General features: G+C 34.5%; 1 protein-coding gene across 1 annotated transcript in view; it reads left to right on the top strand.

Moving 5' to 3' along the window:
* The first annotated feature begins 249 nt into the window (after positions 1-249).
* Positions 250-23,973, top strand: part of FAM155A (family with sequence similarity 155 member A) — a 563,801-nt gene continuing 540,077 nt past the window's right edge. The window contains exon 1 of the mRNA XM_036250237.1: positions 250-1,378. Coding sequence (XP_036106130.1) covers positions 455-1,378 — 924 coding nt within the window. The 5' untranslated portion in view covers positions 250-454. The remainder of the gene's footprint in view (positions 1,379-23,973) is intronic.

Raw genomic sequence — 23,973 nt, 5'->3', positions numbered from 1 at the left:
CTGACAATGCCTGGGTGAGAGGAGCAGCGCCAGCCACCAGCCACCTCCACCATCACCTCCTGCACTCAGCTCACCACCGGCCACCAGCCACCGACTCTGATACTCTCTCTCTCTCTCTCTCTCTCTCTCTCTCTCTCTCTCTCTTTCTCTCTCTCTCTCTCTCTCACTATTGTTTCCTACTCTACAGAGGATGGGGTCGGCTGATGATTAGGTCGGAAGCAAGTCAGATTTTTTTTCAAAGCCTGGTGATATTTATGTAGGCAAAAAGAAAGAGAAAGAAAAAGAGGGAGAGGAGAGAGAGAGAGAGAGAGAGAGAGAGAGAGAGAGAGAGAGAGAGAGAAGAAACGGGAGGAGGGGATAAGGAAATTAAACCCTTTAAGTCAATGCATATTGTGGTGACACCGGCACAGGAGCCCTCACGGTGGAGTCGGCCCGGGCTGTGCGTTCCCAAAATATGACCAGGGGTGCTTGGATGTGTCGGCAGTATGACGACGGCTTAAAAATCTGGTTGGCAGCACCCCGGGAGAACGAGAAACCGTTCATCGATTCAGAGAGGGCTCAGAAATGGCGACTGTCTCTGGCATCTCTCTTGTTTTTCACAGTCCTGCTCTCTGATCACTTGTGGTTCTGCGCCGAAGCCAAACTGACCCGGACTCGGGACAAGGAGCAGCAGCAGCAGCAGCAGCAACAACAGCAGCAGCAGCGGCATCAGCAGCAGCGGCAGCGGCAGCAGCAGCAGCAACAGCAGCGACAGCGGCAGCAGGAGCCCTCCTGGCCCGCGCTCCTGACGAGCATGGGGGAGTCCTCGCCCGCCGCCCAGGCACACAGACTCCTCTCCGCCTCCTCATCCCCCACCCTGCCCCCCTCCCCAGGAGACGGCGGCGGTGGCAAGGGCAACGGAGGCAAAAACAACCTGAGCAAGGCTCTTTTTCTAGGAAACTCTGCCAAACCAGTTTGGCGCCTGGAGACTTGTTACCCCCAGGGCGCCTCCTCGGGCCAGTGTTTTACAGTGGAGAGTGCGGACGCGGTGTGCGCCAGGAACTGGAGTCGGGGGGTGGCAGTCAGGGGGGAGGAACAGCAGGTGAGGGGGACGCATCCAACTCCACTCTGGAACTTGTCGGATTTTTACCTTTCGTTTTGTAATTCCTACACACTTTGGGAGTTGTTCTCGGGGTTGTCAAGTCCCAACACTTTGAACTGCAGTCTGGATGTGGTGCTCAAGGAGGGCGGCGAGATGACCACTTGCAGGCAATGCGTCGAGGCTTACCAAGACTATGATCACCACGCTCAGGAGAAATACGAAGAGTTTGAAAGTGTGCTCCATAAATATTTACAATCGCAGGAGTACTCGGTGAAATCCTGTCCTGAGGATTGTAAGGTAGGAACAGGGGTTCCCCGCCACCCCCCTTTCTTGAGCTTTTCTATCTGTTTTGTTTGGTTGGGGTGTCTTTTAGAGTTTTCAAATTGTTTTGTGGATCTGGTTTTGTTACTCTAATTGGCCTTATTGTTGTTATAAGGGCTTGACTTGGTGCTTGAGTTGGGGATACCTCGTGGATTACTGGTGGACTGGTGCCTTCTTCTGGGAATCCTGGTCTTCCGGGCTCATGAAGCTAGGGCTTAAATTACCTCTTACAGATATTTAATTGGTTCAAACTCTGTTACCGTTTTTTTAAAAAAAATGGAATTTGAATGCGGCTTGTTAGGAAGACAGTGATTGGATTGCATAGTGATGATGATCCCAGCTAAAATCAGAAGAGTCAGAGACAGGCATGTGTGGTTTGACTTATGGACCTGCACACATGAATTCTCAGATAGTGACATCATTAAGTTGGTTGACTACAGGGAAAAGAGAAGTATTTGTAGTTGTTTATGCAGGGAGAACAAAAACACATTTTACCTGTTTTACAAGTATAGTTCTGGCTGTTTAGAAAGTCTGGAGGCCTACCTAAGCATAGTTACTCATAGTTTCTGTTTTCTCTTAGACATTTGAATAATTATTGATCTCAAACTCAATATGAAGGGAAAATTTTAATTGTCTGGTGATCAATGTTTATCAGACATCTTATATAATTAGCTTGAATTTTCAGCGTGTTCTCCGGAAATACTAAATGGTAAATGCATGATGCTATGGATGAAAATTACTGAACTCTTTAATACTGTGCATCATGTCCAGTCTTTTTCTGTTTAATATAATAATGGATGTAACCCTTGCTGATTGACAAAAAGCTTATGCAAGTTTCATAAGAAATGGCCAGTGCAACACTGGGCGCATGTCCTAGTAGAAGTGTCACTGTCCATGGTGCTGAAACGAGATTTGTCCAAGAGCTCTTGAAGATGAAGATACTGCAATGAATGACATTTTAGTAGGAAAGAAATGATGACAAAATCTCAGTAAGTCGTAATATTTTGTTCCAAGGGTAATTTCTTAAACAGCACAATAAAATGGTATTGCTTTTAAAAAGGAATAATATACTACATTCTCTCTTTTCTCTTCACTACTCCCCCAACACCACACAGGAACAGAAAAACTGTCCCTCTTTTGCTTCACTTGTTTTGTACTGGGAAAGTGTAATCAAGGGCAGTATGGATAAAAAGGACATTGTGATGTTTTGACAATAGAACTTGTCTAAGGGATACCTATTTAAAATGAACATAGTTCAAGGGCTTTATTTTACTTTGGGTTGATTAGTTGTGCTTTTGAAAATTAAGCTAAACTCAAACTAAACCTGCTTTTCAACATTCTTTAAGACTAGAAACATATCTTCTTTGAAAAGAGTAATACTGTGTTTACAACATTAATTTAGAATGCTACTTCATAAGATAACTGGATTTTAAACTTTCCAACATAGTTTTCTTAACCATACCATTATAACTAATGCCTGGGGATTAAATTTACTCTTAATGGTGGAAATTAATACCTTATTGCATAGTTATTTATTGTAACCAGATATATTACATCGGAATCCTAAAACTAAGGAATGTGGTGTATCTGCTAATTTTGCTGCTCCTAAAAAGGTTACAAGCATTTCACTATATTATTTATGTTTAAAAGTGGTACCTTGTAATGATATGAATTTGCTTGCTTTTCTGAATGTAATTCTCATAGAAATTTTTATTAATTCCAACTTGCATAGGTTCAGTATTTAAGTAATAGTCTGCATCGTCAATAAATTGTAGCACATTTTTAAATAAGCATGCCAAATATACCTTTGTTCAAATATTCGAATTTTAAATATAAGTTTATTTCTCCTTTGACCTAAAATAATTCTTAACTTTATATCTGTTATCATAATTGTAAGGTATAATGTAGGGGAAACTAATTTGTAATTTTATGAATTACTTCTGGATTGTGTTTTTATATAAAGTGGTAGTTGTTAACTGTATACACAAACACACATTATAAAAATTTTAACATTTCTTCTTCACATTGAAAAGTAAGCATAGCCATTTGAGTTTCTCATCACCATGGAACAAAATTTATTACCTGTGATGTCTTGTAGCTATTTTTCTGGTTGCGTGATTTTTGTTTGTTTGTCAATTTGAAACATTTTTTAAAAAAATAATAACTGTTTTTAGTAATTAGAGTTTCAAATTTAAAGTGCAATTGTTCCCAGTGGATAACTTACAAATCAATTGGGTAGTTTCTTAATTTAATACAAAGTTTCTTTATGATTCTGCAAAAGCCACACAATAGTGCATGGTTTAAAATGCTACTTGTAGTCTTTGAAGAACGTGTTTGCGTTTCTTTCTAAACACTTTTACTTATTTCAAACCCGCCTATAATTATGACACTGCAATAATAGTCAGAGACTTTCTTCAAGATATACATTCTATGCAAAGTTTTTCATACTTTAAGCTAGCCATAAAGTCTTAGGCTATGTTAAAAGAAAATACATGCTATTTCTTGAATTGGTAATATATTCACACAAAAAATGCAATTTAATAGTTTATAAATATATTTGTAAAAATATAGATAAAATATATTTAGTCCTATTACATATACAAATTATTAAAATTTATATTTTAGGAGAAAAGTAATAACTTCATTATGTTCATATATAATTAAATGATTAATGCATTAATTTCTAATTTTTAAAAGTTAGGACACATTATTACCTTTTAGTTTTATATTCTCCTACATTGAAAAAAAGCCACATTATATGTGTGTGTGTGTGTGTGTGTGTGTGTGTGTGTGTGTATAATTGATTAAATTAAATTTTATTTAACTTGATTTGAATGGCTTTTGGACTTACTATGCTGAGAAAAACCAAACTTTAATATTGATCTAGTACAGTCATAGTGCCTTGAATCCAAAGTAATTGGAGATCAAATATAGTTTGGATTTATTTTAGTAAACGTTTGTATTGTGACACATAATAGAAATAATTTGCACCCAATAATATTTTTTAATATTCTGAGAAATAACTGGCTTAATTTTTTAAAAGTATATATACACATTTATCTGGGAAGTAATTTATAGACATATAAAGAACATTCAAGCTGCTATATTACATAAATCAAGTATCAAAAGCAATGACAGTAATTCTCTGTAGTTTTCAATGTTTTTCAAAATAATATTTTTAAATATATAATAAATGTAACAAATCTGTAATAATCTTCCAGTTGATTGGTAATATTTAAAAATGCAATATTTGAAACTACAAAATTACATAGGTATATTATTAACATGCTTGATTTATTTTTACGTAAATAAGGACTTTCTCTTCAATATGTCCTTCTTTAGCTCCTAAGCATACTTGAAAATATATATTATAAAATTGAAATATTTAAGGAATATAAATTTCTTCATTACTGGTAAACTTTTGTTATTGATAGCTTTATGTACTTACTATACCTTAAATTAAGCCAGATAATCACATGAAAGCAAATTTGAGATTAGATTCTAACATAAATATTGCATCATCTGTATTTTAGTTCTCTCAGAATAAATACTAATCGTTATACTCTCAAGAATGTATGTATTTCCACATTTTTATTTTTATAATCTCATGTTAAAGCAGATTCTATTGCTTATTCTTATTTAACAGATACTGGCCCAAAGGATGCTCTGCTAATGTTAAGCATGTATAATAATTGTGATACCTGAGGCTTTCTGTATTGTTTATAGAAACCACTCAAACATTAACCAGTTTGAGAACATAGAATTTGGGTTGCATAAAGTGCAATTTGAACATTTCTTAAGTCTTATTTCATTTTGGTGTCATGCACTCTATATTCTTGAAAAAAATATATTTAAAATAAAATCAAATATCTAACAATTCTTCCCATTTAAATATTGAATATAAAATATTATTTTGCTGTTAATTAAGTGCTATTCTACATAGTGTGACACTCTCCAGGAATGTGGAATACATATGCAAGTAGATCATTTTTATATTCTACCAGTTTTTATTATTTTCAAATTATATCTTTATAGTTGAATTGCCTCTCTGCAAAGTCGAAGAGTCAAACCATGCAAATAGTCATTTTAACCATTATTAAGGCCATTTATAAGGTCAAAACCACTATCATAACCATTTTATAATCCAGATTTTTGTTTTTCATATCTTTGTTTTATACATGATCACTATTTTATGATCTGTATTTTATTTTTATAAGGAACCACCCCAAACTTTATCTTAATATTAGATGCCTATTATTTTATAGACTAAAGAATGAATGTTTTTACTTTGGACATGTAACTGGGTCAAATTAGTAACATAACCACAAAATTTTAATAATTCCTATTATATATTAGTTTTAATCACTTCAATTGTATGAGGTCAGTGTTTGTATGTGCAAGGTGAATTAAAATATGAAGGAAAGGAAATCCATAATGCTCTCAGTCTCATGGTTCCCCACATACAAATTATAATCCATTAAGATAATTTTTCATACTAGATTGGATATATAAGGACAAGTACACAGATAACTATTTCAAATAAAATAATATTTTAATTTGAATTATTTGACCTATTGCTTTAATTTTAACCTCCAATTTCCATTTTAATCTTTATCTTCTATGTCAACCTCACATTGACTAGGCACAAACATTTTGTTGTATGCTTTATAATGATTTATACTGCACAGATGTTTCTTTATTATCAATAAATATTTACTCCAGATCAGTGATCCTTGGAGTCACATTGGAATATCCTGGGGAAACTTTGAAAATACCCTGGCCCTAAGAGACTGATTTTATTCATGTAAATTGTGTAATGAGTTTGGGATCTCCCGCCTTCCCTGATGATGTGTGGCCAAGGTTGAGAACGACTCTTCTAGTTGACAGTAACAACTAATGTGGTAACACCTTTTAGCTCCTATGCCTCAATAGTACATAATAATCTTATTTATTAGCTGATGAGAACGAAATGCAGACAAATCTTTTTTAAAGTGGTAAAGGCAATAGGACATAGCTAGAGGTCAGGGAAGCAAATGTGTTGTGATTGGGCTTGAGGAAATAGATGAGAAGTGAATTAACTGGGTGAAATGGTTAAGAAATGTTCCAGAAGAGAACGTGGAGAGAAGGAAGTGGATGCACAAAGGACCAGAGTTTGAAATATGTAAAGAAGGGCCTATTGGCTGTCAATACTCTGTCTTTTAGCCAAAACTGAGTCATTACGCTGGTGTTCAGTAATGGGCTGGGCACATGAATGAAGAAATTGAGTGATTGTCTGTAAAAATGATTAATTGTTTGATTAGAGGAACCCAGCCTTATTATTTCTATCTCAAATATTAGCCTATATAAACTGCTGAAACTTTTTCAAAAGTGTATGGCTGATTTAAAGAAAAAAAACACAACAAACTGTTGGGTTTTCATAGTATTTTGTGTGAATCAGGTCTATTCTTTTTTCTTCTCTTCACTTTAGTAAACCTAGGAAATTACTAATTCTTTTTCACTTTTTTTTTTATTATGATGATAAGCCATGTTTTCTTATTTTGCTTATTTCTGTAATGCTAGAATAACTAGTATAACATTTATGTAGTTCTTTAAAGATATAAACTGCTAAGTAATCACAGATTACTACTAAACTTAATTTAGGAATTAGCTTTAAAATTATCTTATTGCTCTGTTTTGAAGTGATTGTAGTATCAGTAATATTTTATTCTTTATTTTTTATTTTTTTATTTTTTTATCCTCACCTGAGGACATATTTCCATTTTTTTGTTCAGATAGAGTGGGTGGGAGAGAGGGGAAGAGCGAGAGAAACATTGATGTGAAAGGGACACATCGAGTGGCTGCCACCCGCACGATGCAAGCAGGACGGGGGACAAACTGCAATCGAGGTGCATGCCCTCAGCGGGAACTGAACTCGGGTCTCTTGGCACCGCAGGCCGAAGCTCTAACCACTGAGCAAAACTGGCCAGGGCTGATATTTTATTCTTAACCTTTTATTTTTCATTTTTTTCTTTGTTGATTTTAGAGAGAGAGGAAGGGAGAAGGAGAGAGAGGAACATCAATGAGAGAAAACATTTATTGGCTGCCTCCTGCACGCCCCCCACTGGGAATCAGACCCACAACCTGGGCATGTGCCCTGACCAGGAATTGAACCTGCAACCACTTGGTACATAGGTTGACACTCAACTACTGAGCCACACCGGCCAGGCTATTTTTAACATTTTAGATTACAAGATGCTATAAAACACTAAATCTAACTTTTATCTAATAATAAATTAAATATTATTATAATCCAAATAATGAAATTTCCTCATGAAATATTCTAATTTACTCTGATTCTTTCTTTGCTAATGAGTGGTTGATGATTTATACTATATATTGTACTAGAATGCATGAAAATATTTAATTCTTGGGTGTGTACAGTGTTAAAAGGTGATAGTTGCTTCCCAACCACCATTTCTGCAATCTGTTTCTGCAGTCAGTCATTTGTAAACAACATGTGGAATATACCACAGATGGCAAGGAAAATTCTATAGAAATAGGAGTTTATTGTCTATTTCAATACTGTTGTAGACTTAGCAGTAGCAGTAGGATAGCCACATGTGTGTGATAAGTGAACACAACAACCACGGGTGTGGAAATGTATGGGGATTTTTGTTTGTCAGCTTGTCAACCATGCACAACAAAGAAAATGGTCTGTGGTCAAAACTGTGACTCTTTACCCTCCTTCTTCTGTACAATTTCTTGCTATCCTCTCCTGGCATGTGGAAGTTGTATTTTCAGGGGCCATATCCCATGAGAAACCCAAAGTTCAGAAGTCTTTTTTTCTCAGTATCTCCACTCCCATAAAAAAAATGATCAGTCTCTTTCTTACTGAACTATTTCTGACTTAGTTTATTTGAAAGAAAATTGAACTAAGATGTAAATGGATGATCATGATAATGTATTAGCTCTTGCAGAAAATTATTTGAATCACTCAGAATTTTAAGTATTAGAACAAGCTTCTATAATAAGCTAACAAGCTTTAGAGATTGTTAGAAGTTAGAAAGTAATGTAATTCATTTTTTCTTTATGTTGTCTCTATGAAGTATTATCACAGATTTTATAGATGAGTAAAGTGAAGATATAAATTTAACTATTCCAAGGTCAAACTGCTGGGTAGTTTTAAAGATAGAGTATACTTGATCATTTGAATGTATTTTCCTTTTCTCTTTCATTGTGAATATTACAAACATACCAAAGAGTGAAGAAATGAATATCATAAGCCTACATACACCTGTCACATAGATTTAATAACTGGTAAAAATGTTACCATATTTACTTGTTATTTTATCTTTATCATTAAAAACATTTTACAGGGATAAAACAAGACAGAAATTTAGGAGTCCCTTTCAATTGGGATGGATGGTTAATCCTTCATTTCAAAATTCCTAGTTCATCATTTCAAAGGTTTAGGGAGGAGATATGAAAAGGAATAAATCACCAGAACACTTAGGTTTAGAGTTGAGCAGATAAAATGATGTGTGTAAAAGTTTAGTGGGAGGGAAGTAAACTTAGGATATCTATGATAGTTCTTATGTTGAACTTATAAGGTAAATAAGATGCATTCACTTTTTATAATTTTTAATCAATGTCTCATTTTTACCTTGTATTTAAAGGTGTTTGAGCTTATTAGTTGAAAATTGTCTTTATATTGCCTAACATCTCTAATACTTAGAAATCTTAATTTTTATCTATATTTTATTAGCTCCTTACAGTCCCTGTCTCCAGATACAGCACATAAAGGGTCAGGGCTTCAACATATGAATTTGGGGGGGATATAATTCCATCCATAACACTGAGTAAGGTATGTGTCAGGAGCTGTAGGAAACCATCTGGGAAGATGTTAGTGCTCAGTTGTGAAGGATCATGTATCCCATTCTAAGGCCTTTGAATTTCATTCCCTGTGTGATAAAATATCAGAGAGGAATTTTAATCAAGGAATCACCTGGGATAATTTGTGTTACTCAAAAATTAGCTCTGGCAGCAATGTGATAATAGGTTGGAATAAGGCGAATTTACGCCAGGGAGTCTGATTCAGAATCGGCGTCTTTCTCAGGAGTAGCAGGATGACTGCATCAGCACTCTCCAACAGAACTGTCTATGTGATGGCAATGTTTCACGTTTCGCCCTTTCCAATAGAGTAGCCACTAGCAATGTGTGGCCATCAAGCGCTTGAAATGTGTTTCGGTTGAGTTAAAAACTGAATTTTAAATTAGAGTTAATTTTAATTAGTTTATGTTTCAATAACCTCAAGTGGCTAGTGGGCTACCCTATTGGACAGAAAAACTCTAAATGACCCCAGGGGCTGTGAAAGTGGAGAGAAAGACAAGCAGATTCAGGGGAGTTTTTGAGTTCACATTTACAAATTGCTATGTAGAGGAGGGGTGTGATTCAATCTTATAAAAGGTGAGACTGTGAATGTTGATACCATTTAAAGAGATAGGCAGTTAGGAGGAAAAGCAAGTTGGGATGGAGGTTGGTGAAAAAAACAAGGAGTTCATTTTTGGAGCAAATGGTATCAGGAGATGTCCAGTAGATAGTAGAAGATGTCACATGGGAAAGGAGTTTGGGTGTGAAGTTCTCTTTCTACATGTTGATTTGATTCAGGAAGCATTGGACAGAGAGAAGATGATTTCACAAAAACAGGTTATATGGAGAGAATACAAAAAAATGAATACAAGAAAGAACAACTTAAGGGTTTGGGTAGAAAAGGTACCAAGGAAAGATACTGAGAAGAAACAAGGAATGAGAGTAAGAATGAGAATAAGGGATAGAGAGAGCTGGAGAGAGAGAGAGACCTAAAGAGAGAGAGGTGAGAGAGGGAGAGGCATAGACAGAAGCAAAGGCAAAGGAGAGAATCATGAGAATGTGATGATTTGAAAGGCACTGGGAAGGATTTTAACCAAAGTCAGATTCAGTCAGGAGCGTTGTCTCTTGTAGAAAGAACACATAGAATGAAACCTAGAAATAGGCCACTGAATTTGGCAATTGTATTTGTTGATCTTACAAGAGTAGTTTCAATAGAATGGTAGAAAGAAATGTCAAATTGTGATGAATTAAGGAATGAGTTGGAGTTGAAGAAGTAACAACTAGTCCAAATTACTCTTTATTAAGTTATGCAGTGAAAAGAAAAATATAGTGGAATAGGTGGAAAGATGTGTATTTAAAGAAATAAATATTTTATAAGGAAATAAACTTTAGAATATTTGTAGCTTTTGATCTAGGACCCTGATGAGAGTATGAGATTGAAATGATTGGACTCAGAGAAAATTAATGATGGCTCCATATCCCAAGGAAACGGTGATGGGCTTTTCTGTCTATTACTAGCTCTGGAGAGGAGGAGAAGCTGTAGCTAGCTGTACATTCTGCTGGAGATTAAAGTGCCTTTTTTTCATTGTTTTTATTTAAACAAGATCAATGCGTTAATTTCAGGATTTCAGAAAATAAAAACAATTGCCAACTTGAATATATTTAAATGAAGTAGAAAACTCATTTTCAAATAATATAAATAATTACTGGTTTTAAATATGAAATTATCAACAATTACGTAGTACTCATCACATTTGCTTTAGGAACGTGCTGCTCTGGGGTTCAATGGCATATTTATAGAACTCACTGAATTAAATATGGCTATTTCTTTATAGGTCATCTTTAAAATGCTTTTATATTTGATAAAAAGTTTTAAAAGTAGAAATTAATTTTAACCCTTATAATGAAGTATAGTTAACAGAACAGTTGAGGATAGATTGAGTTTAACTCCCAGCATCCATCACCATTTATTAGTTATATGAAAATTGTCCAAGTTACTGAATATAGGGACTCTGGTATCCCTTTCTTTCACAGGATGGTTATGGGGGAGATATTGAGACTCCCACGCATATTAAGTACCTAAGCTATGGCTTGATGATGCCCAATAAATGATAGCAATTCATTACAACCCATGGGGGGAAAGCCACGGGAAGCATCAGTAAAATTAATATACTCTTCACTTGAGATCTCATAAATTCTTTGGTAAACAACACTCATTTATAAGAAGGTTGTAAGCAGACTTTGCATTTGCATGGTAAAATTCTCTGCTTTATCACATTCATCTACTTCTCTGAATCATTGAACAACGCTAGAGTAAAATGGAAAACAAAAGTTCAGCTGGAGTGAAAATACTTTTTTCTTAAAGCTTAAATCATTTCTCTGTTATTTCAGACTAAAATGAACATGTGCTATTTTTTAATGTAATTCAGTTGTTTATTCCATCACCATTTTTCCCCTCTATGTTTTCTTCCACCTCCACTCCTGCTGCAATCACCACACTGTTGTGAGTTCTCTCTCTTTTTCTTTTATGTTCAATCGCCTCCCACCCCCCCACACCCCCCAGTGGTCAGACAGTTCTCTATCTATAAGTCTGTCTTTATTTTCTGTGGTAGTTCAGTTTGTTCATTAAATCCCACTTCTGGAAATACATCCTAAGAATTTTGGAATACCAGTTAGAAAGAATATGTGCATCACTATGCTCATAGAGCATTATTTGCAATAGCCAAGAACTGGAAACAACCCAAGTGCCCATCAGTAGTAGATGAGTGGATAAAAAAGTTATGGTACATTCACACGATGGAATACTACATAGGCCAATATCACTTTAAATGGATGGATGTTTAGTGTTCTCATGTTATTCACTATAAACAGATAAATGTAAAAGCTAAGCAGTGAAAATTTGCATTTTTTAACAACCTGATTATATAATAATGCTAAAATAATGTAGTGAAAGGTATTATGCAGCACTCAACAATTTCATTGTTTTTCCAAGTCAAGACTAGAATTGATGAATTGTAGAAAAGTTAACTCATGATAGATATGGTTTTGGGGAAACATCATATTTTCATCCAAATATATTAATTTATTTTAACAGCCCAATAGTAGAAATACCTGGGAAAAGATGAAGTAGTTGAATTGGTGCTTCAAGCAGAGCATGGAAAACACAGTGATATTTGAGAGTTCCCATTACCTACCCTTGACTGATTATCACAATTTACTCCTTTTTATGTAATGCAGTGTCCATTGTGGGCTATTTTATTGCCCTGAGTCTATTTTTATTTTACTGTTGTTTTTTTTCCATACCATGACAACAGATGATGCATTTAATGTGGAAATTATTAAAGATCATTTCCTATGTGGCTATTCAACTAAGTTCAACTCCCAGTAATGGTGAAGGGCCATCCTCCAGGGCTGCCACTGTTTGCCTTGAACCAGAGGGACCAAAGAAGTATGAGCATGAAGAGAATCTGTGCATTTTCTCAGAATGGTCACAGTGATTGCAAAGGATGTGATAATTGTAGTCTAGATGCATTAAAGGATGCGGCCATAAGGAACATTTGAATAACTGAATTTGTATTAATTTCCTCGGAGAATGTATTTTTTTAATATATATATTTTTTGTGTGCTATGTAAGATAAAAGCATGGTATAGGGACAAATGAATATTACTTTTTAAAAAAAGAGCCTTAATTGGAAACTGTTTTTGAATAATTTTATCATTATTATTATGTGACAATAGTGATTTAGTCACTGAGGTATAAGATATCCCACAGAGCACCTAGTTAAAAAAGAATAAATATTTCACCATGTGTGAGTCATAAAAAATTTTTTAAAAGTTGTATATGAACAGGATAATTATTAAAGCCAGGGAAAGAAAGAATATGAGGGAAAGCCCAGGACAATATATATATTTTTTTCTTTTTCAAGGTGCATGTCAATGAGAATAAGATTAAAGTCATGTGAATCTCTTAATCCAAAAACTCTTGTGCTCATAATCTGTTCTTGATATATATATAAAAAAAAAATCTCAGTAAAAAAAAATTTCCTTTTCAAATGATCCTGCTTTCAACTTGTAAGTAAAAATCTAATTTTACTTGGAGCCTTGGAATCAGGACATTGTTGCAGTTTCAACCAGAAGTTGTTCCCTCTGCCTTGTCCATGAAAAGTTCATTGTTTCTTTCTTAAAATACAGTAGGCTCTGAATAAGATAATTACAAAATACCAATTTTATAAAATATGGTATTTGGTGTCTTTGTTGTTGAACATCAGAGCTTTTTATATGGGAATATAAACAGTATTTTATTTGTACATGCTTTTTTATGGGTAATTATGGGTATGAAAAGTAACAAGCAGCAGTGTAATTATATCATAGCTTGCAGTGGGGATGTGTTTTCTTAATCTGGCGACTTAAAGAAAAAATAACTATTCCTCATTAAACCTTTCCAGATAAGCATTTCTTTAAGCCAATATCATTCCCCAAATTTACAAGTCTTTAGATAAATATATCACTGTTAGGTTCTGCTTGATTATGAATTTGAAGAAACTGAAAAGTTACCATAACTCTGCTATGTTGTGGACCAATATCTAGAAGAGATTGAGACAAGTTTCTACTTTACAAAAAAAAAAAAAAAAAACAAGAGAAACTATTTGATAGCATAATAGCAACTTTTTTTGATTAATCTAACCATTGGAATAAAAAGTATAGTTCTGTTTTCTTCTTTACTACAAGATCCTGTTCCAATAACTAGCTAGGATGTCTAGCGTAGCAAAATTACTATATCATCTGAGAAATTAACTTGGACAAGTCAAATAGTTTCTAAAGTTCAAATAACTCACAGGCAAATGTTTTAAAATATCGCTTTTTAAACAGTCCTGTATTATATTACATTTTGGAATGAACTAGAGCGTTAGTGATGAAACAAGGAAGAAACTGAATCCCTTTTGTGGAAAATTTATTCCTCATAGAAATTAATATAAATCATTACTGTGACTCTTTGGTCATTTGAAGAAAGTTTGACCTCAGTCAACAATCCAAGTACAGAAAAAATAAATGACATAAATTTATACCTCTGTCTTTATAAATCTAGGTGATTTAAATAAATTTTATTTCTGAATTTTAATTTGCTTCATGGATATCCAGCGAAGTTATGCCCAAAGTGGGTGGGCAGTTTTCTTCTCTGTTAAGATAATGATAGTTAACAATTAGAACCTACTATTGGTACCAGACCAATAATTTAATTCTATGAAATACGTCTGATAATTATCCCCATTTGTAGATAACACCTAGGGCATAGGTCCTGTAACTAAAGCTTTTGACAGCTATTTAATATTTGTTTTCTGTCACATTGCTATGGTCTAGAAGTAGTTCTGATTGTCAGAGATTAGTTTTTGAAAAAGAAAGAAAATAAGAAACCACTGAAAATATTGAAAACATTGTCTAGGAACATGTAGCCAATTTACATCATAAATCTATAAAAGGAAATTTGTATGTACAGGGCAAAGCAAAAGTAGGCTTATAGTTGTGAGTGTACAAAACACAGTTTATTCTTATATTACTGTTTATTAATTCCTGTATTATTTTCCATAGGAACAACTATAAACCTACTTTTGCTCTACTCTGTTTATATACTTGTCCATTTGTTTCTTCTACTGGGTTTTGGTAATACTCTTAAAACTAGGAGATCTATCATATTTATTTTTGTCTAATACTTAGCAAGAAGAAAAGATAGAAAATAAAGAAAATGAGCTGTGATGGTTATAAAACACAGAAGCAGATTCTTTGACACTCCTACTGAGAAGCGCAAGCATGCCTGCCTTTCGAATCTGGACATGCTTGTGACTGCTTCATTCAAAAGATTAGAGTATGTGTGATGCTTTATGACTTCTAAGATAGGTGATAAAAGGCCATGCAGTTTGCTGGAATATGTATTATTGGATCTTGAGCTGTCATGGAAAAGGCTCAGTTAACCCAGGATCAACACACTGTAAGGAAGCCCAAACTACATAAAGAGGCCATTGGCAGACTTTCTTCCAGGCAGTCTCAGTCCAGCCCAGCCTTTGACCTGACCCAGGACAGGTGCCAGACATGTGATTGAAGCCTCCAGGTGAGTCCGACACCTACCCATTTAAGTAACCCTGAACCCTTCAAATCTTCTCAAGGCACTAGAAACTTTAGAGGGAAGAACTCCCCCCCACCCCCTGCCCTGGAATGTCTGACTTAACCAATCCACAGATTTCTAGACTATAATAAAATGGTGGTTGTTTTAAACTATTTGGGGGTGGTTTATTATGTAGCAATAGCTAACTAGGATAAGGTTCAGTAACAGTTTGTAGAATGTTTCTTTCTTATGTGGGAGGTTCCATTGAATAAAACTAATGAAAATTAAAATACAGGAAGCCTATGTGGCCTCATATGTTTTATTGAATTATTTCCCTCTCTGGTTACTAATATTGGTAAGTAGTTTCTTGAAGCCAGTTTTATCACATTTTCTCCTGCCAGTTCATTTAATTCATGTAGCGCTTATATTCATGTATTTATTGTTGGCTCTTGTGCACGATTCATCATCTGAGGAATTATGAGATGTATGACAAGATACAATGTCTATAAGCAGATTGTATACAATATAACTGAAAAGGTACAGTTTGAGGTTGCATATAAACAGTGCCATGGAGAGATATAGCACACTGCTGTGGGAATTTAGGGGAGATACGTTTCTTACTCCTTTCATTGGATTATACTAATACGTTATACTGTGTGCCCACTTGTGACAAATTAGATTGGAATTAACATAACTGGTCAAATAATTAAAATATCTCTATCTCTATCTATCTATCTATCTATCTATCTATCTATCTATCTATCTATCTATCATCTATCTATCTATCTATCTATCTATCTATCATCTATATGCTGAAATTTTTAAAGCAAAAATAATTTTAAGCCTACATTAGCTGGGATATTCATTTGAAATCCTCGTATTTTGAATTTTGTTTTAAATTAAGAAACCACAGTGAACTAGTCCTCTTGAAATGAAATCTTTTACTTTGCATTTATAACAAGCATTTTCAAGTGGGCGATTATCATACTGTTCTCTCTTAGCTACCCAGTTCTACTGCTCTTTAGGAGAAAGTAGATACATTTTTACACATATATTAATAACATCAGTTCTTTGATAATGTAGCCATATCATGGAATACTGTAAATATCACTTGCACAAATTCTCACATTCCATTTATCTGAAATATTTTGAGAAGAATTAAAAACTAATGTTTACAGATATCACAAAAGAAACTGGTAATGGTGTAGTCAGGAGCAAGCAGCATTATCTAACCGCTGGGTAGAATACAAAGACATGACCGATCATCATGAAAGAAAGTGCCAACCAGTTTTCTGAGTGATTTTCTAGACTTTGGGATAATATTACATTTGACTTGTTTTTGAAGTTTAGGTCAAAGTGAAGCAGCTTGAGCTTACTTTTCTTGCTTTGCAAAGAAAAGCACGTAGAAATTCTATTGTGTTAGTTATCTTGCCTAGTAACATATTATCAAAAAATTAAAGATTTAAAACAATGTAGGTTTATTATCTCACAACATCTGTTCTAATCATTTGGAAGCAAGTCCTGACTACCCTCAAGAGGAAGACACTATACAAGGACATAAAAACCAGGAAGGGGAATCAATAACCTTAGAGATTATTTACACACCCATTGCTCTGAAAGGTCCCTCAAAGACATTATTCTTTAGTTAATCAGAGACAATTACACATATTTATAATTATCTGAAACAAGATACATGTTTATTTTTGTTCTATGATGTCGCTAAAACAAGAAATATTTGAATATATTTAACTATAAATATAGAAGGACATCAGAATTATTAAATACAAATGTGTTTTACTGTGGGAATTTAGTTATGGAAAAATTTGGTAGGCATGATTCTGCATGGGGAAAATAGAATTTTAATAAAAGAAATTGAAAATGGTTATTTTAGAGCCTTCTTATTTCTTCCAAAATTGTTTCTGTACGAAATTAAATTCTAGAGTTTACCTTGAAATATTTTTTTAATTAAAAAATTTACTCTAATTATGGAATAATAAATATCACATAATTGTTTTAGACAAATACAGTCTGTTTTCTAACATGTGTTTTAGGGTAAATTATCAAATCTTTAGAATGTGCAGTTTACAGAAATCAGTTTTTATTGATTTTTTTTTTAGAGAGAGAGAAAGGAAGAGGGAGATAGAAACATCGATGTGAGACCGAAGCACAGTTGGCTGCCTCCTGCATACTCCCACTGGGGGTCAAACCTTTCACCCAAGCATGTGCCCTGACCTGTAATCAAACTGGTACCTCTCAGTCCATGGGACAGTGCTCAATCCACTGACTAGCCAGGCTGTGACTTACAATTATTATAATAAGATTGACTTATTAAGACCAATGCATTAATCACATATGCATATTTAGTCATCTATATATAATCTCATTTGTCTGTAATGCTGCCCATAATGCTAAATTCAGATGAAAGGTTTCAGCAATGGGATTTGAAATAAACATGAAGACACTTTAGGGCAACTGCCTTTATAAATAGAAACCTGGAGATTCTCTCTCTTCAACTATTTTGACCCTACTAGAAGAATTTTTTGTCACCAATTCCAGAATGCCAAACATTCTTCAGGAGCTGCATCTTTTGTCTCTAGTCCTCAATCTTTATTAAAGTACTTGCTGAGTATTGAAAATGGGAAACCTAGTTTGGAGACAAGGTTCTAATTTATGGATTCATACTCGTGGAGGAACTGACATGGTTTTGTATGGAGACGTAGTAAATTCATTGGTGTGTTGGGCAAACAGGGTAAGACTAAGGTCTGCCCACCTCAATGTCCACCTTTTCTTTGTCATAAGGTAATTCTATTTCATAGCACAGACAGGACTCCCAGTTGTTTAAAGAAGTAGAAATGGATCACTGCAAATACATCATTGGCTATTTGAAAATGATTGCAAGCATATTTTACTTGATAGCATCAAAGAATCAGCAGTCTTTCATCTGGAATCGGGTCATGCCAAAGTGGGTATAATATAAATAAATAAAATGTTTCTAGATTTTTCTTTTTGCTATAAGTGGAATCATCTTCCTGGACATTCTGAGTTGAATTCTAAGCTAGGTGCATGTTTTTATTTTTTCCTGTGCTTAATTAGTGGCTCAGAATTTATGTACTATGTAAAATTAACTCCAAGACTCATTATTTATCCTTGCCCTATACGTAGAACATAATTGTTCACTAAATATTTGTTGAATAGATAGTATTCATTGGAAGAAGATCTAGTTTTAATTCCATAAACATAAAAAATTGTATTAAGTTGGGTAGCCAAATCTGCTATGACTCCCAGAAACAGTTAACTTTTTACACTATACTCTTGAGGAAATCAGGCACAATTCAGCTATTGTCTTTTTCTGCATGTTTTTAGATGAAGTCATGCTGGATAACAATGTGAAAATGTTATCTGAATTAGGGAAAAATAAGTTAAACAATCTCATCTCTTCACTTCAAACTATATTCATTCCATTGTCAAACTATCAGTAGTTGTTGGATTTTTTCAAAGCAAAGCATGATTCATATAATTACTGTATTATGATTAGTTTTATTAAAGGTCTGAAGATATTTTAATGGTTTGTGATTAATGAGAAGAAGTATGAAGAAATAGTCTGCAGTGGGAACTGCTGAATATTGAATTCAGTTATAGTTATTGTTGAATTTTCTTTTAATAAGAATGAATCCAGAGGCAAAACATTTTGTTCCTTAAAACCCCGTTGTAGTATATTTTAAGAATGACCTACATAATAGTGGATTTGCAAATTCTTACTAACTTCCTGATTTAAAAAAAACAACAACAAAAAACCGTATAATGACTTGGTTTTCATTTTAAATTCATGCTTCTTATTTCCAGTTTTCTTCTAGTCATTTCATAAGTTTCTCTCTTATAGCTCTTGAGTTTTTTGGGGGTTTTCTTTAAATCTATGTTTCATTTGTGGCAAGTTAAAACTTGCTACTCAACCTTGTATTTATTTCCAGTCATAAATATTAGCATCTAACAGATGTTTCCTAGTTAATATTTGCTGTCAAACAAGAGACTAGGATATCACGACAATAAAAAAATAAAATAAAATAAAAAAAAGAGCACGTAAAAGCACAAAACAGAAATAGTCCTCCTAAATTTGGCCATATTTATGTCTTCTTAAATTCGGTCATGCTTATTAGTTGTCTACTACAATGATTGAAGTTATATATACTACATCTTTCATAAATTCATCCAGTTTACTTTTGGTGAAAAGTTACTCTTCATAAAACCAGTTTACATCTCACAAATTCATCAAGTACCTTTGAATTTTTTCTTTCTTTCTTGGTTTTAGAGAGAGAGGAAGGGAGAGGGAGAGAGAGATAGAAACATTGATGACATTGACATCGATTGGCTGCCTCCTGCATGCCCCTCACTGAGGATTGGACCCACAACCTGGGCATGTGTACTGACCGGGAATCGAACTGGTGACCTCCTGGTGCATGGGTTGACGCTCAGCCACTGAGCTATACTGTCTGGGCAAGTACCTGGTTGGTGTGGCTCAGCGGTTAGAGCATTGGCTCGCAGATCAAAGAGTCCTGGGTTTGATTCCGGCCAGGGGCACGGACCTTGGTTGCGGTTCATCTCCGGCCCCAGGGCCGTGCAGGTGGCAGCCAGGCCATGTGTGTCTCTTACATCGATGTTTCTCTCTCTCTCCCTCCCTCCCACTCTTTCTGAAGATAAATGTAAAAAAAATCCTTGGGTGAGGATTAAAAAAAAAGTTACTGAGCTTTACTTCTCAATTTTAGCCTCTTCCTGGGCATTTTGTTTTTGATTAATTCATTTAAAAAATATTCTACACATTTAGCCTATGGGACAGTAAACCATTTCTTTTTTTTTTTTTCATGATGTTATTTAAGAAGTATATCTTACTTAGAGATATGACTTTTTCTCTCCATTATTTGAAATGTTAATTATTATCATAGGTTTGAAATATCTCTATGTTAGAAGCCTCATTGGATCAAATAATTATTTACCATTTATAAAACTTGTCAGGCTCTATTGAGTTGTTTGGATTAAAGTCCACATTATAAGTGAAGAATCTCCCCAGTAGTCAGATTTAGACTGATAGAGTGTTCATTTGTCATGTACAATAATTTAGAAGACCATCATGTACCTGATATTTTTCCATTTTTAACTTAGGGCTTCCTACAATGGTTTGGAGTATTTTAAGCTCATTGAATATAATGTACTTAATTTCCAATGTAGAAATCTGACAGATAATAAATCATGGGTCTGATAAGTTATTGGTCCAGACCATGATGCCTAGTGAGACCTTTTGACTTGTACTTGGATCAAGGTAACTTTCACTCCTAGTATTAGAAGACAAGCAATGTGAAAATATTAATAGGTTGTCGAGATAGTTGATTTCCATAGTATATGGAGACACATCCACTCACTTGTGTGCTTGTTACCTTTTCTACCGTTAGGCACTTCAGCACAGAAATAATTTATACTCCCTATGCGTCTATATATGTAGGTTAATATGGGACTTAAAGTGTGACTTGTACAAGAAATATAGCCGCATGCCTTGCCTACCCTGTGTTTTGGCCTAGGAGATTTCTATTTCTATCCACTCCAAACTTTCCATGAACAGGCCTGGCCAACAGCTTACTGCTAGTATAGTTTTAATTGTATGTATCAAGATTTCTAATACAATTTAAAGATATAATAAGAGAAAAGGAGAGTGAAACCCATCAAACGAGGCTCAGAACAACAGGAATTAGAAAACTTTATGTTTGTAGTCAGTTATTCAGGCATTTAAAAAAATCAAGTAGAATTTGAAAAAATATCAAAGCTTTCATTTTAACCAAGTTTCAGAATTTAAATTATTTTTTTTATTTTTTAAAACTTATCTTTACTGTTGAATATATTACAGATGTTCCTCATTTTCCCCCCATTGACCCCCTCCTCCTCACTCTTGCCCCACTCCTGTCTTTCCCCACACTGTTGTCTGTGTCCAATGGTTATGCATAGATGCATATAAGTTCTTTGGTTTATTTCTTCTCACCCCCCAAACCCCCTTACCTTTGAGGTTTGTCAGTCTAGCAATGAATTTGTACTTCTTAATCTCTTCACCTTTTTCACCCATTCCCTCAATCCCCCTCCCATCTGTCAACCAACAAAATGTTCTCTGTATCTATGAGAACGTTTCTGTTCTGTTTGTTCATTTTGTTTGTAGATTCAGTTGTCGATAGATATGTATTCATTGCCATTTTGTTTGTTCATATTTTTTATCTTTTTCTTCAAGAAGACCCTTCAACATTTCATATAATAATGGTTTGGTGGTGATGAACTCCTTTAGCTTTTTCTTGTCTGGGAAACTCTTTATATGGCCATCGATTCTAAATGACAGATTTGGAGTATAGAGTAATCCTGGTTGTAGGTTCTTGGTTTTCATCATCTGAATATTTCTTGCCACTCCCTTCTGGCCTGCAAAGTTTCTTTTGAGAAATCAGCTGACAGTCTTATGGGGGCTCCCTTGTGGGTAACTAACTGCTTTTCTCTTGCTGCTTTTAAGATTCTCTCTTTGTCTTGAATTTTTTGCATTTTGATGATGATGTGTCTTGGTGTGGGCCTCTTAGGGTTCATCTTGTTTGGGACTCTCTGTGCTTCCTGGACTTGTATGTCTGTTTTCTTCACCAAGGTAGGGAAGTTTTCTGTCATTATTATTTCAAATAGGTTTTCTCTATGCTGTACCTACATGCCTATGACCATTTTGTAGTTACCAATTTGTACTTTTAATTTCTTTACCTTTTTCACCAGGTTCCCCAACCTCCAGCCCCTCTGACAATCATCAGCCTGTGTCTGTGAGTCTGTTTCAGTATAGTTTTATTTATTATGTTCTTTAGGTTCCACATATAAATGAAATCATATGGTATTTGTCTTTCTCTGGGTGACTTATTTTACTTAGCATAATACCCATCCATGCTGTCATGGATGGTATGATGTCATTGTTTTTTATGGCTGAGTAATATTCCATTGCATATATGTACCACCACTTTTTTTTTATCCACTCATCTTTTGTTGGGCACTTGGGTTGCTTCCATATCTTGGCTATTGTAAATAATGCTGTAATAAACATAGAGGTTCATTTATTTTTTAGAATTAGTGTTTTGTATTTCTTCAGATATATGCTCAGAAGTAGAATTGCTGAGTCATAAGGCAGTTTATTTTTAATTTTTTGAGGAACCCCCCGGACTGTTTTCCATAGTGGCTTCACCAATCTGTATTCCCACCAACAGTGTGAGTTTCCTTTTCTCCACATCCTCACCAACACTCATTGTGAATTTACTGATGATCATCATTCTGACAGGTGTGAAGTGCTCTCTCATTGTGGTTTTAATTTGCATTTCTCTGATGATTAGTGATGTTGAGCATATTTTTAGATGTCTGTTGGCCATCTGTCTATCCTCTTTGGAGAACTGTCTATTCAGGTCCTCTGCCCACTTTTAAATTGGATTGTTTATTTTTTTGGTGTTGAGTTGTACTTAAATTTTGGATATTAACTCCTTATCAGATGTATTATTGGTGAATATCCTCTCTTATTCAGTAGGTTGTCTTTTCACTTTGTTGATGATTTCTTTTCTTGTGCAAAAACTTTCTAGTTTGATGTAGTCTCATTTGTTAATTTTTTCTTTTGTTTCCTTTTCCTGAAAAGTATACCAGAAAAAAAATATTGCTAAGAGAAATATTAGAGATTTTATTACCATTGTTTTCTTCTAGTAGTTTTATGGTTTTGAGTCTTACATTTAAGTCTTTAATCTGTTTTGAGTTTATTCTTGTATATGATATATAGCCTCACTTCTTTGCATGTATCATCCAATTTTCTCAACATTCATTGAACAGACTGTCTTTACCCTACATATGTTCTTCCCTCCCCTTCAAATACTAAATGACCATATAGGCATGGGCTTACCTCTGAACTCTCCTCTCTGTTCTGTTGATTTATATGTAAATTTTTATGCCAGTACCCATAGTGTTCTGATTACTATGGCCCTGTAGTATAGTTTGATATCATGTGTCTGCAATTTTAAAATGCTGTAACCTTTGGCCATTTGCTCAACTTCTCTGACTCAGTTTCTTTAGCTATAATAAGGTGTAATTATAGCACTTAATTCCTGGGGTTGTTATAAAGATTAAATAAATCTAGATTAATAAAGCACTTAGAATAGTGTTAGGCACATTACACATTGTTAGTGCCATAGAAGTATTTGTTAGATAGATAAAATATACTTGATATGTGACACAAAACAACCAGCCATCAATAACCATTGATGGTCTGCTAAACATCATTAGTTAAATGTTAACTGTATTTCTACTACCTAGGTAATAGCCTGGATGAAGTGCACATGGCTTGCTATCCAAGAATATATGAATGATGCTTTTATTGAAGAGAACACACAAAAGCTCATTGGGGTGTGGGGTTGTGTCCTAGTGATACCTAAATTAAAAGCTGGTAATAAATATCACACTGGCAGATGTCTTTTTCCCAGAGAGTGGCCAATATTATATTAAATCTCTGTCAAGATTTTCCAAAGTGTGTTCTGGGGAATGACTAATCACATAGGAGGTTAAGAGATATTGAAAGATAAAGGATTTTGTGCTCAAGCAT

This window comes from Molossus molossus, unplaced genomic scaffold, assembly GCF_014108415.1.
Source record: "Molossus molossus isolate mMolMol1 unplaced genomic scaffold, mMolMol1.p scaffold_m16_p_9, whole genome shotgun sequence".
Classification (NCBI taxonomy): domain Eukaryota; kingdom Metazoa; phylum Chordata; class Mammalia; order Chiroptera; family Molossidae; genus Molossus; species Molossus molossus.
This window is presented reverse-complemented; position numbering and strand designations above follow the sequence as displayed.